The 13,720-nt window shown below is 45.9% G+C and overlaps 5 protein-coding genes across 5 annotated transcripts; all 5 read left to right on the top strand.

Annotated features, from left to right (window-relative positions):
- The first annotated feature begins 1,079 nt into the window (after window positions 1-1,079).
- Window positions 1,080-1,822, top strand: LOC307151736 (histone H1-like). The gene has a single exon (XM_079859877.1). The coding sequence runs from the start codon at window positions 1,116-1,118 to the stop codon at window positions 1,749-1,751; it is 636 nt and encodes a 211-aa protein (XP_079716003.1). The 5' UTR covers window positions 1,080-1,115; the 3' UTR covers window positions 1,752-1,822.
- A 603-nt stretch (window positions 1,823-2,425) lies between these two features.
- LOC307151740 (histone H2A-like) lies at window positions 2,426-2,990 on the top strand. Its single transcript, XM_079859881.1, has one exon. It carries the CDS (start codon window positions 2,459-2,461, stop codon window positions 2,843-2,845), a length of 387 nt encoding a protein of 128 aa, XP_079716007.1. The 5' UTR covers window positions 2,426-2,458; the 3' UTR covers window positions 2,846-2,990.
- A 592-nt stretch (window positions 2,991-3,582) lies between these two features.
- LOC307151738 (histone H3.2-like) lies at window positions 3,583-4,266 on the top strand. Its single transcript, XM_079859879.1, has one exon. It carries the CDS (start codon window positions 3,671-3,673, stop codon window positions 4,079-4,081), a length of 411 nt encoding a protein of 136 aa, XP_079716005.1. The 5' UTR covers window positions 3,583-3,670; the 3' UTR covers window positions 4,082-4,266.
- Window positions 4,267-5,021: 755 nt separating this feature from the next.
- On the top strand, window positions 5,022-6,031 carry LOC307151743 (histone H4). Its single transcript, XM_079859884.1, has one exon. The coding sequence runs from the start codon at window positions 5,053-5,055 to the stop codon at window positions 5,362-5,364; it is 312 nt and encodes a 103-aa protein (XP_079716010.1). The 5' UTR covers window positions 5,022-5,052; the 3' UTR covers window positions 5,365-6,031.
- Window positions 6,032-6,489: 458 nt separating this feature from the next.
- On the top strand, window positions 6,490-9,648 carry LOC307151742 (histone H2B). The gene has a single exon (XM_079859883.1). The coding sequence runs from the start codon at window positions 6,519-6,521 to the stop codon at window positions 6,891-6,893; it is 375 nt and encodes a 124-aa protein (XP_079716009.1). The 5' UTR covers window positions 6,490-6,518; the 3' UTR covers window positions 6,894-9,648.
- The last annotated feature ends 4,072 nt before the right edge of the window (window positions 9,649-13,720 follow it).

Raw genomic sequence — 13,720 nt, 5'->3', positions numbered from 1 at the left:
CCCCGTAATCATCCGCATCTCTAACACACCTTGTGAGAGGCGCAGTTGCGCGGCTCGACAGAGGGAGAGAGAGAGCGGGGAGTGGTGCGAGGCATTTGAAACAACGCCTCGTGTAAAGATACATCAGTAAAACACATAATGAGAAAGGATATATCGCCGGATAGCTGAGCTGGCACGGCAGGCTGAAGGCGGCGAAGATTCGTCCGGCTTCCTCAGGCTGTCCTAGGCTGGCTCGTTGCTGGTTTCGACGGCGACGGCTTCTCTCAGAGAGCAGCGATGCGAAGAGCTTCGCTGAAGAGACAGAAATCAGAGAATTAAGCCTCCGAGCCCTGTTTTTATACGCTCTGACGCCGCCCCTTCTGGCGGGCTGTGACGCGCGAGGGCGCGCGCACCCTGATTGGGCGTGACGTCACGCGGGGCTCACTGGTAGGCTTAAGCAGTTGCCGCGCGGCAGCCAATGAGCACGCAGTATTGCCCGCTCTAGCTCTGCTGTGCTGCCTGCTGCACTGCGTTGACAAATTATGAAAAATTAATTAAGGATAATTTTTTGGCTTCAGTATCTCGAGAAAAGATGACTTTTCCCGTAGCGTAAGTTCCTTACGCAATACGAGAGAACCTCTCGTAAGAGAACAACATCTGTATGAAAGCCTCCTGACGCCCCTCACTGATGCTGATTTCATTAAAGTCTCTTCAGACTGTTTGCTGAATATAAAGAAGACGCGTTCAGGCTTTTATCAACTTTTCCACTTAAACTATTTATCAAATTTACACGCGGCTTTCTCCCGTGCCTGATGCTCGCCTTGGATTTGATCTGATGAAGGCAAAATAAACATTTCCTCTTCTCGTATATTAGTCTCAAATGAAAGCTCAGAACCTCTGCTTGGTGTTCACTTTGTTTTGACTGTGCTAAACTATTTTACCGTTCCAGTTTTTCCTCAAATTGTAAGAGAAAAAACACACGCATGAGGGGTTCGTGGACGCGCACAGACGCCGAGCGGGCAGGTTGAGTCTATAAGGTTCTCATGTGTTATTTAAGAGCGCAGCGCTGCGCGACAGCCAGTCATTGCAGAAACCAGAGACAGCATTTGAAAGACTGTAGATCCAATCAGAGAGAAATGGCAGAAACCGCACCCGCACCCGCTGTTGCCGCCCCGGCCAAAGCGCCCAAGAAGAAGTCCGCTGCGAAAGCGAAGAAAGCAGGTCCAGGCGTCGGCGAGCTCATCGTCAAAGCTGTGTCCGCATCCAAGGAGAGGAGCGGCGTGTCTCTCGCCGCGCTGAAGAAAGCGCTCGCTGCTGGCGGCTACGATGTAGAGAAGAACAACTCCCGCGTCAAGATCGCCATCAAGAGCCTGGTGACCAAAGGCGCCCTGGTGCAGGTCAAAGGGACCGGCGCCTCGGGCTCATTCAAGCTCAACAAACAGCAAGCCGAGACCAAGAAGAAAGCGGCTACTAAAGCGAAGAAGCCCGCGGTCAAGAAACCCGCTGCTGCCAAGAAGCCCAAGAGCGCTGCGGCAAAGAAGCCCGCCGCCAAGAAATCGCCCAAGAAACCCGCCGCTAAGAAGTCGCCCAAGAAGGCCAAGAAACCTGCCGCCACAGCAGCTAAGAAGGCGACGAAGAGCCCCAAGAAGGCAAAGAAACCAGCAGCCGCTAAGAAAGCAGCCAAGAGTCCCAAGAAGGCAAAGACTGCTAAACCTAAGGTGGCAAAACCTAAAGCCACCAAGCCTAAAAGGGCAGCGCCCAAAAAGAAGTAAAGTTCACTGTTTGTGCCTCAACGGCTCTTTTAAGAGCCACCCACTTACTCTGAATTAGAGCAAAACTTATTTATATTGAAGTTTTCTGTTCATTTCGATAGAAATGTGAAATTAATTTTCAATGGAGATGTGACTTATAACCTCTTGGACTCTTTCATTCTAAACAAACAATTCTAAACACCCAGTTAAAAAAAAAAAACTTTATTAAACCATTACTATATAAGAAATGTATTGTAAATGGCCAAAAAAAGAGGGTTCAGACTGTTCAGAAATGGCATGTTATGCAACACGGTACAGACAGAATATACACACAACACTATGCTGGGGAATTGTGATAATACAACACAAACAACCCCACATCCAACAATATGGACAGTGATAAAACTATCTAAATATTGCAATAGGAACATAATACTGTACAGTATCTGATGGTCAGTGTGCACAGAATATACAGTGTGTGTCTGTGTGAAAGGTGCAGCGCTTTTGGTAGGAACAGTGTACAATATCCATTTTTGTACTTTCGTATTAGTCACACTCACATACCCGCTAGAAAGGGGAGAGAAGTTCAGTGATTGGTTTAAATCTTTACAGACTCTAAACCAATCGGCGACTGGCACTCTCGTTTAAAGTCAGTGAGTGGAGGCATACGGATTTTATTCTGTTGCTTACTTTTGGTTGTGAAGTTTGTTAAAACTATTTTAAAAACAATGAGTGGAAGAGGCAAAACCGGTGGTAAAGCCAGAGCGAAGGCTAAGACTCGCTCCTCTAGAGCGGGACTGCAGTTCCCCGTCGGCCGTGTTCACAGGCTTCTCCGCAAAGGAAACTACGGCGAGCGCGTCGGTGCCGGAGCTCCTGTTTATCTGGCGGCGGTGCTCGAGTATCTGACCGCTGAGATCCTGGAGCTGGCTGGAAACGCCGCTCGGGACAACAAGAAGACCCGCATCATCCCCCGTCACCTGCAGCTGGCGGTGCGCAACGACGAGGAGCTCAACAAACTTTTGGGCCGAGTGACCATCGCTCAGGGCGGCGTGCTGCCCAACATTCAGGCCGTGCTCCTGCCCAAGAAGACCGAGAAACCCTCCAAATCTAAATAAATGGACTCAAGTTTGTCTCATTTAAACCAAAAGGCTCTTTTAAGAGCCACCCATTTTATCTGATAGAGAGCGTTTTTCCTTTTTAATATTTTTAAACGTCATAGAGGCGTTTGGTTGAGAGAGAAAATGACCTATCAAACCAGAGTAAAATATATGATAGTTTCATTGATTATAGTATCCTTACAGTCGTAGATGTGCGTGTTTGTCATAAGCACATGATGATCCCCTAATGTGTGTTTGTCACCCAACCAATCTCCCTTAATATAAAAATATAGCTGGTCTACCAAGCTCTGGTAGTGTTTTGAATATTTTAATAATTTGTTCAAAATAAAAAGCAACATGCATATCGGCTTCATGGTAAAATAAATTGGTGAATATTACTCAGTTTCTTTGATCCCCTATTTTACGGGGCGGATGGAAACCCTAGTGTGTCTCGCTGCAGTGCTTTTACACAGACTGTAATGTGATCTTCTAATCCGAGATCTGCACAATCACTGGGAATTAATGCGAGTATTTCAGAACAATTTAATACAACATTGTGAGTATAAAGACCAGGGAGGTGTTATATATATACACTGTTTAATGTATATAAAGTATTCAACAAGAAAAGCAGCTCGAGCGGGAAACCTTCCACTTGTTTGAAAAAGAGGAAACGCGCAGTCATTGGCTGGCACTCATGCGTAGACGTCACGTATTAGCCAATCACAAGGTCTGCATCCTCGCGACACTATGAGCTCGTGGCGGTTCAATGCTTTAAAAGCGGGTGTATAACGTATTGCAGCATTTCCTTCCAGCGCAAGCAGGACAAAGAGAAAGACCGCAGCAATGGCAAGAACCAAGCAGACCGCTCGTAAATCTACCGGTGGTAAAGCCCCGAGGAAGCAGCTCGCTACTAAAGCCGCCCGTAAGAGCGCTCCGGCCACCGGCGGCGTCAAGAAGCCTCACCGTTACCGGCCCGGGACCGTGGCTCTGCGGGAGATCCGCCGCTATCAGAAGTCCACCGAGCTGCTGATCCGCAAACTGCCTTTCCAGCGGCTGGTGAGAGAAATCGCTCAGGACTTCAAGACGGACCTGCGCTTCCAGAGCTCCGCTGTCATGGCCCTGCAGGAGTCCAGCGAGGCTTATTTGGTTGGTCTGTTCGAGGACACCAACCTGTGCGCCATCCACGCCAAGAGGGTCACCATCATGCCCAAAGATATTCAGCTGGCCCGCCGCATCCGCGGAGAGCGCGCTTAAACCCGCGTCTGCGTCAACCCACAACGGCTCTTTTAAGAGCCACCAAAACTGCACTGAACGAGATCATTTCCAGTTTAACTCAATATGAGTAGAAAGTTGCGTTCATGCATTACATTAATACTCTCTGGGTCACCGTTTTCTAAATCATCAGTTACCATTACTATAAATCTAATCCTAACCCTATTACAAACTCCTTAGACATCAGGAAATATGAATTATTAGAATGTAATTGAAGCGGTTATGTATTTTAATGTTTGTATAGATCTATATTATTTTTTATTTTACTTCAATACTGTGATGTCAGTTGTACAGGGTGCGAATCACACAAATAAACTGCGCACTCAGATTCCAATGTTGTGGATAGTTTCAACGGAGCTAGAAATCTATCTTCATATTTACAGGTAAAGCTTCGTTTCATCTTCACACAGTTTCCCCAAACAAGACTACAGTGGTTGTTTTTTTCAGTCAATTCTTTTCTTCCAGCTACTCCCTAATAGTGGCATGGTCTGTTTTGAAACTTTTAGCGCAAGTTCAATGCCAACTTTAGAGATTACTCTTATACAGGTGCAAGTTCAGCTAAAGGTAGACATACAGTTTAAACCACTGAGGCCAGAAATCATTTATATTCTGCAAATATATCTGAATTATCTAATACAAAATGTACTATACTGTACTTCTAGATTAGCACATTTCATTAGCATTCAGTATCTCTGTATATTATATGATGATATAACATCCTCTTCATCAAATGAAATAAATCTTATAAACATGAAAGAATTCGGACAGGCCTCGTTAGATTATGGTTTGGGTTAAACCACATTGTTTTGTGCTGGAACTATATTGAGGGAGGGGCGTTTTGCGCCTTGTGACGCAGTCTTGGTTTCTATCAGGTCCTGTAAGTAAATATAAAAGGCCTCCTTGCAACGGTGAACGTACATTTCTTGTCATCATTTGACTGGATTGAGTGAAACATGTCTGGAAGAGGCAAAGGCGGTAAAGGACTCGGGAAAGGAGGCGCTAAGCGTCACCGTAAAGTTTTGCGCGATAACATCCAGGGAATCACCAAACCCGCTATTCGTCGTCTGGCTCGCCGCGGCGGCGTCAAGCGCATCTCCGGTCTGATCTACGAGGAGACCCGCGGAGTGTTGAAGGTGTTCCTGGAGAACGTGATCCGCGATGCCGTCACCTACACCGAGCACGCCAAGAGAAAGACCGTCACCGCCATGGATGTTGTGTACGCGCTGAAGAGACAGGGACGCACTCTGTACGGCTTCGGCGGATAAACGCCTGAAACCAGGAGAAACCACACAAACCCAACAAACCCAACGGCTCTTTTAAGAGCCACACACACTTTCAGTTAAAGAGTCTTGCTACATCAGTGTTAATGATTCATGCTTTTCTTGAAAGTAAACGATACAATTCTAAATTGTTTTTGGAAAAATAATTCTGTAAGGATAGTTTTGACTTGTCTTTACTGAATATGTGATCATGGACCACGAAATCAGTCAAGTAGCACAAGTATTTACAGCAATAGATACACTGAATGGGTCAATTACAGATTTTTTTTATTTTATACCATGAAAATATTTCGTAAATTTCCTAACATTATATAAAACACTTATTTTGTGAATGAATGCAGCACAATCGTGAACATAAATGGACAAATTTAAAGGTGATTTTTCTCAATGTTTCCATTTTTTGGCATCCTCAGATTCCAGATGTTCAATAGTTGTATCCCGCCAAATATTGTCCTATCCTAGCAAACCCATACATCAATGGAAAGCTTATTTATTCAGCTTTCATACGATGTATAAATGTTTTGTGGTCCAGGGTCACATAAGGTTCACTGTATAATTGCATTAAAGTCGCATAAAAAATGGAGTTTTATAAACTTTTCTTTCAGAAGCACATTTCCTAGAGATTCACCACCTATTAGACTTTAAAGTGATTTACAGAAACAAGAAAAAAAGAGAAAATGGTGAAAATAAAAGTGAAACGTCAGCGGTAAAGGGGCTTTGAGAGACTTTCTGGTATACAAAGCTGTTTTTAAAAGAATTTTATCGTTGCTATTATTAATTCCCTTCAAAAAGAGTTTTCTGATTACACGATCATCCGTAATATTTGGCTTTTTCTTCAAAATTTTATCAAAGCGAAAATAAATAGCGGGAAATGAACAAAGGAAACAGTGTCCTGTGGCGTGTCACTCAAACATTTGGCGGTAGGAGGGGCTATCATTTAACCGCTCGTGATTGGCCCTTTTTCCTCTCGTGATTCTTTGAGTTGTCCAATGAAATACGAGTTTATGGGTTTGGCCTATGAAAACAGGCAATCAGCAGATTCTCGAATCTCTTTGAAAATTAGCATAAGGAGCGAATAAATGCCTCTGTATCGCACTGGATTTTACACTGACTCGTCAGTTCTCTGATCACTCATCATCATGCCTGAACCAGCAAAGTCCGCGCCCAAGAAGGGCTCTAAGAAGGCCGTCACCAAGACCGCCGGTAAGGGAGGAAAGAAGCGCAGAAAGTCCAGGAAGGAGAGCTATGCCATATACGTCTATAAAGTGTTGAAACAGGTCCACCCTGACACCGGTATCTCCTCCAAGGCGATGGGCATCATGAACTCTTTCGTCAACGACATCTTCGAGCGCATCGCCGGTGAGTCGTCTCGCCTCGCGCACTACAACAAGCGCTCCACCATCACTTCTAGAGAGATCCAGACCGCCGTGCGTCTGCTGCTGCCCGGAGAGCTGGCCAAACACGCCGTGTCCGAGGGCACCAAGGCCGTCACCAAATACACCAGCTCGAAGTAAAGCGGGATCTGAAGACTTCAGCTACCACAAAGGCTCTTTTAAGAGCCACCCACTCTATCCATTTAAAGAGTTTCTGTTGATTGTTACTGTTTAAGTGGTGAAAAACTGCATCTTTTGATATTTGATCTTTCTCTCAGATGTATGAATTCTTTCTCTTTTTTTTTTCTCAGGTTTTTTAACTTTGAAGTTTATCATAGTTTCAACAGCTACTTTTTTATTTCATCTCACTCCTTCTCTCACCTGATTCGAATGTCTCTTTTTAAGAGCCACCCATTTTCTCCTAAAGGTAGAGTATAGGCACATTTTTTGAAAAACACTTTTTGTTATAGTGGTTGAAACATCCTGATACCAATCAATAATAGAAGTGGTTTAAACATAAATACATGTCCATACATATAACAAATAATAAAATACAATTTTAAAATCCATACCTGCCCGACCCTACATTTAAAAAAAAATGTTTTTTTTTCAGATGTTTTAGAATCTGTTGCAAATACCACATTCAAAACTAAATATGGTAAATGTAGAAAAAAACACGTTGTAAATTGGTGGATTTTCTAAACTGTAATTTGATCCGTGTTTCATCAAAGCTGTTTTTTTGTTATTCAGCGAAAATGACAAGTTTAAGAAAGCTTAATAGTTTAATTCTTGTTTGGTTGGGTTATTGAGGTAATAGTTATCGAATGAAAGAATTTAAGAGCAAATACATTGATTCTCCTGTTGTTATATTCGAAAAACCATCCAGGATGTGGATGAAGAAAACATGATTTCAGTGTTGGCTAAATTACTACGTTTAAATACACATTTGAGAAATCTCAATTTTAGCCCTCAAATTTTCTTAATTTCTAAATTATGTACTGTTCTGGAATTAACTTAATAAACTTAATAAAATCAAGGTCATTATGTAATAACTTGCTACATCATGAGAAATCTACATACTAATGTGAATCAAGTTTACTAGGCCTCTACAAAGCATGTGATATAAGGTTCATTGTTGTGTAGACAGGAGCATTTGGGCCTAGTTAAGTCGATTTCTGATTCATTTTAATTGTTTGTGCTAATAAAACATTATTGCAGTGAAATTCGCTTGCCAAAAGGGTGATTTTAAAATAAAGTCTAATAATAAAACTCAATCTTTGGATTTACCATGGTCAGTTTCCTAAAGACTAATGCCAACTGACCTGTCAGATGATGATGACTGAAGGACAATTTCAGTCTGAATTTTGCACAGCTGTCACTGTACTTGGATCAGCTATTATTATGCTTTTTTTTAAACTGTCATTTAGCAGACGCTTTTTATCCAAAGCGACTTACTTAACCCTCTGGTTGTTTTAATGTAAGTGGACTAAAACTTACAGTGTGTGGTAATGTTAGATGGCTGTTTGATGCACTTCAGAATAGGAAGAAATTAAAGGAGAACTCCGGTCAATTTTAACATTGAGCTCATTTTTTTGTACATTTGGAGTGCTGTCAATACAGAGAACAACGACAAAAATCGGTGTTGCCTACACCGAGTTATTCTATTTTTAAAATTTGCACCCTGTTGACTTCAATGGGGCAAGGACTAAACCTGCTTTTAGCCTCTTAACATCCTTGATGTGTCATTACAAGTGCACAGAAAATGTGAGTGATTCCTTCTGAGTGAACACGAGTGAGTCTGACTGCAGTAGATGTGAAAGAAATGTATAAAAATGATGTTATTTAAGCCAGCGCAAATACCTTTGTTTACATCCTGTTTTTCGGTTGAAGTCCAAAGTAGTCGATTGCCGAGTTCACGCGCGTGATCATAGGTATTAAACCTGAGCACGAGGTCCCTGTGTTCGCATAACTGATCTCGAGAGTGTGCTAGTATGAGCCAGTCGTCGAGATAGTTGAGAATGCGAACCCCCTCCGTGACTTTCGTGAAGACATGGGGAGACAGGGCCAGCCCGAAGAGCAGGACCTTGTACTGATATGCTCGACCCTCGAACGCAAAGCGCAGAAACGGCCTGTGTCGAGGAAGAATCGAGACATGAAAGTACGCGTCCTTCAAGTCGATCGCTGCAAACCAATCTTGGGGACGGATGCATTCGAAAATGCGTTTCTGCGTGAGCATTTTGAACGGTAGCCTGTGAAGGCTCCGATTCAAAACTCGCAGGTCCAAGATCGGTCGTAACCCACCACCTTTCTTGGGCACAATGAAGTAGGGACTGTAGTGCCCTGACCTCATATCGGCTGGAGGGACCGGCTCTATCGCGTCCTTCGCCAGTAGGACTGCGATCTCCGCGCTCAAGACACGGGCATCGGCTGCTCTCACTGTAGTGGAGTGGATGGCCCGAAACTTGGGGGGACGCCGGGCGAACTGAATCGCATAGCCGAGCCTGATGGTCCGAATGAGCCAGCGAGACGGACTGGGGAGCGCTAGCCAGGCTCGCAGAGACCGTACAAGCGGAACCAAAGGGACCGTAGGCGTGCCCGGAGTGGGGCAGCGAGGTGGAACACAGGGGCTCGGCTCGGGAGGCTCTCTCTGGGAGGCGACCCGTAGCGGAGTCTGAGTGTGCTGCGCAACACTTACCTGGTTCCACGAGGCGGGAGGTGCAGGAGATGACTTGGTTGCGTTCTCGAACTGCACACTGCTGCCTGCTGGCGATAGAAGAGGCGGATGAGAGTGGTGAGGATTCTCTCCCCCCACTGCTCTCCGGGCCCTCTTCGGACCCAGAGACGGAAGAAACTGCTCTTTTATTGAAAATTTGGGTACCGCTGGTATTGAGGCCAGCGGCGGAACAAAAAGAAAAGGAAAACAAAGATTTTCCACCCGGCCCTCTTCCGGGGGATGGAGCGATGCAGTCATCGTCTCCTGGAGAGCAGTCCCTGCCATCTCTGGGTCGCCCGTCCTAGGGCCGCTTGCTCCTGGCTTTGCCGCCCTTCTTAGCGGGGACCTGGACGGGCGGGGCGGCCCGCCTGCGACTGGCTCCACGGCGCCGTTTGGATGGAGGCTGCTGCTGCGGCGCGGGAGCAGGGGCAGACGCAGGAGGCCGTCCTCGGCGACGAGCAGACTGAGGAGCCGCAGACGGAGGGGTGGGAGCAGCAGCTGGCCGCCGCGGCAGGATGTGACGGATGGCCTCAGTCTGCTTTTGTACAGCCGAGAACTGCTGGGCGAAGTTCTCGACCGCGTCGCCGAAGAGGCCGGTCTGGGACACGGGGGAGTTCAGGAACCGGAGCTTATCGGTCTCCCGCATGTCCGCCAGACACAGCCAGAGATGGCGTTCCTGGACCACCATGGTGGACATCGCACGACCCACCGACCGCGCGGTCACCTTCGTCGCACGAAGCGCGAGGTCCGTCGCGATACGAAGTTCCTGAAGAACTTGGGGATCATGACCACCCTCGTGCAGGTTCTTCAGTGCCTTGGCCTGATGAACCTGCAGCAACGCCATGGCGTGCACGGCAGAGGCAGCTTCCCCACAGGCCTTGTAAGCCTTTCCCGGTTAAATCCGACGAGTACTTACAGGCCCGTGAAGGGAGACACGGTTCTCCGCGCCAAGTGGAGTTAGGGCACAGTTGCATAGCAACGGCCCGTTCCACTGGCGGGATGCGCGTGTATCCCTTAGCTGCCCCGCCATCAAGGGTGGTGAGGGAGGAGGAGCCACCGGAACGGTTTCTGGCAGTAAAAGGTGCCGTCCATGTCCCCGTAAGCTCCTCATGCACTTCCGGGAAGAAAGGCACTGGGGTGGGTTGCTGAGAACCAGCGCGCGCCACCCCGAGATACCAATCGTCCAACCTCGAGGGTTCGGGACACGGTGGAGGATTCCACACGAGCCCGACCCCGTTGGCGGCCCGGGAAAGCATGGCCATCATCTCCGGGTCCGTCTCAGGCACCGTTGACACCCCCGAAGGAGGCAACGGCGCCGAGTCGTCATCCGCAGAGAAGTCTGACCCACCCTCCGATGCAGCGATCGACATCTGATCCTCACAGGGAGCCCCAAAGGAGACAACCGGTACACACCGCGAGGATGGTCCAGCTCTCTCCAATGGGGGCTCAACTGGCTGCGGAGCATGAGAGGAGTGAGGGCTCCTAGGGGGTTGGTTCCCCGAAGGAGCCGCGCTCACCGTGATCCTCAGGTCACCCATGTCGCTGCCCGAAGCCACCCTCTGAGGAGGATTGGATCGAGGCAGCGGCACGGGGACTCCGCCCCTTTGCAGGAACGTGAGTCTCGACCGCAGCTCCGCGATGGCCATCTTCCCACAATGGGTACATGACTCATCCACAAACGCTGCCTCAGCGTGTTTAATGCCCAGACACACGAGGCAGCGTTCGTGACCATCCCGCGAACCCAGGTAACGACCGCATCCAGAAACACACAGATAGAAAGTCATTTTTTTCTCTTTTTGAAAAAGACGCTCTCTATCTGTGTAAGCTCTTTTAGGGACTGCTCTCACTGGTGCTGAAACACGCAGGGGAACAGTCACTGCGAACACAGACAGGAATGTGCACCTGTCTGTGCGCTGTCTCTCTCTCTCTCGCTGGCAGGTCTTACCAGCTGTAAAAACAGCTTTTGAGCGCTCTGCTGGCGCACCTTACCAGCTGTTATAACAGCTTTTTTTTTTTTTGATCAATACCACAAAACAAAAAAAAAAGACAGAAAGAGAAGAGAGAAGAGAGAAAAAGACTGCTCGCGCTGCCGTGCTGTAACGCCCGCACCGGGAAGGAGAGGTCCAGAAAGGCTCGTTGATTAGTAAATCACTCTCTGTAAGACGCATCGAAGTGCTTGGCTCCGAAGCAAAAAGCTGAAGTGCAATCACACCAGCTGCTCGTTAAATACCCGCGCTGCGAGGCTGCACAGCTGATGCAAATGATTGCACGCCAATGTGCATTGGCTTGTTTTAGTTCACTCGAAGTAGATTGGCCTCTCTAGCGAGATTCCTATTCGTCGTTCACCACGACGTACGTCGTAGTGACCGAACGATAGGGAACTGCCAATTTAAAAGTTCTTGGAACATGACCTAAAAATAAAGATGAGTTAATAATATTGAGGAGAGGCTCTTCCACTACAGGTAACACTTCTTTCAGTAGTTTAGTGGGTATAGGATCTAATAAACATGTTGTTGTTTTAGATGAAGTGATAAGTTTATTTAACTCTTTTTGTTCTATAGTTGTAAAGCACTGTAATTGTTCTTGCGGGGTGATAGTTGAGGCTAGATTATAAGGCGCAATTGAGGACTGAACGTTTACAATTGTGGTTCTGATGTTTTCTATTTTCTCAGTGAAGAACTTCATGAAATCATTGCTACTAAACTGTAACGGAATATTTTGTTCAGGTGACATCTGTTTATTTGTTAGTCTAGCCACGTTGTTAAATAAAAACCTAGGATTGTTTTGGTTGTTTTCTATTAGTTTGCGGAGGTGCTCAGCCCTGGCCGCTTTTAGGGCCTTTTTATAACGTGACATACTGTCTTTCCATGCGATTCTAAAGACCTCTAAATTAGTTTGTTTCCATTTACGCTCTAAATTACGGGTTTCTCTCTTTAGAACATGCGTAGTATTGTTGTACCAGGGTGCTTTACTTTTCTCTCTGACCTTTTTTAATCTAATGGGTGCAACAATATCCAATTTACCAGAGAGAATGGTGCTCATAGTGCTAGTTAATTCCTCTAGTTCATCTATTTGTTTAGGTTCACTGAGCAGCTGAGACAGATCAAATAAGCTATTTGAAAAATTATCTATGGTGGATGGAAGAATTGTTCTGCCTGATCGATAACGCGGTGCAGCATGACATATTACAGGAGTACGTAATATGCAAGTTACCATGTAATGGTCAGTGACATCATCACTTTGTGGAATGATGTCTATATTGGTTGGATCGGTTCCATGTGATATAATTAAATCGAGTGTATGATTAAAACGATGAGTTGGTCCGGTAACGTTTTGCTTGACTCCAAAGGAGTTTAATAAATCTGTAAACGCAGCCCCTAACGCATCATTTGGATTATCTACGTGTTATGTTAAAATCTCCAACAATTAATGCTTTATCGACATTGACTAATAGGTCTGAGAGAAAATCTGCAAACTCTTTTAGGAAATCAAGGCCCAGGCGGTCTATGTACGGTAGCCAAGGCTAGAGATAATAGGGATGTTTTTCTAACATCTAAGAGCGTAACATTTAGTACATGTACTTCAAGCGAAATAAACTTATAACCCGTTTTCTGAGTAACATTGAGAATATCTCTATAGATTGTTGCAACACCGCTGCCACGACCAATCAGACGGGGCTCATGCTTATAGGAGTATCCTGATGGAGTAGACTCATTTAGACCGAAATAATCATTTGGTTTAAGCCAGGTTTCAGTAAGGCAAAGTACATCGAAGCTATTATCTGTGACTATTTCATTTACAATAACTGCCTTGGGTGTGAGTGATCTAATGTTTAGAAGAAATAGCTTTAGAAATTGTTTTTGTTTACTAATAGCAACATTTTTTCTTGGAATAATTTTCAAATACCGGCACCGAGGGCGAGCGTGTGGGAGCGGAGACCCAGAGCGGATAGCCCTCCTCCTGTCCATGACATCGACTCAGAAGAAGAGATGGAGGTGGCTACCCTGGCACCAGATCACGATTACTGTATTACTCCTACAACATCAATGGTCGCAGATCTGTTAGCTGAGGAAAATGATACACTTCGCTTCGCCTGAAAGTAAAGGAGCTCGAACTACAAATTCAGGATCTCCAGCTGCGGAGTTGTTTTGGACTGAAGCGCTTTGCAGGATCGGACGAGGACATCCGACATTATACCTGGTAAGTCATAATTAAGGTGTTTTAAATTGCAGGAAGCTGATGTCTTGTACCATAT

This window comes from Squalius cephalus, assembly GCF_949319135.1.
Source record: "Squalius cephalus genome assembly, chromosome: 23".
In the NCBI taxonomy this organism is placed as follows: Eukaryota; Metazoa; Chordata; class Actinopteri; order Cypriniformes; family Leuciscidae; genus Squalius; species Squalius cephalus.
Note: the sequence above shows the minus strand (reverse complement) of the source record. Positions and strands in the feature narration are given on the sequence as shown.

What these genes read in the sequence shown, in the direction of transcription:
- LOC307151742 (XM_079859883.1), top strand. Translation starts at nt 6,519, where the DNA reads ATGCCTGAACCAGCAAAGTCCGCGCCCAAGAAGGGCTCTAAGAAGGCC.
- LOC307151738 (XM_079859879.1), top strand. Translation starts at nt 3,671, where the DNA reads ATGGCAAGAACCAAGCAGACCGCTCGTAAATCTACCGGTGGTAAAGCC.
- LOC307151743 (XM_079859884.1), top strand. Translation starts at nt 5,053, where the DNA reads ATGTCTGGAAGAGGCAAAGGCGGTAAAGGACTCGGGAAAGGAGGCGCT.
- LOC307151740 (XM_079859881.1), top strand. Translation starts at nt 2,459, where the DNA reads ATGAGTGGAAGAGGCAAAACCGGTGGTAAAGCCAGAGCGAAGGCTAAG.
- LOC307151736 (XM_079859877.1), top strand. Translation starts at nt 1,116, where the DNA reads ATGGCAGAAACCGCACCCGCACCCGCTGTTGCCGCCCCGGCCAAAGCG.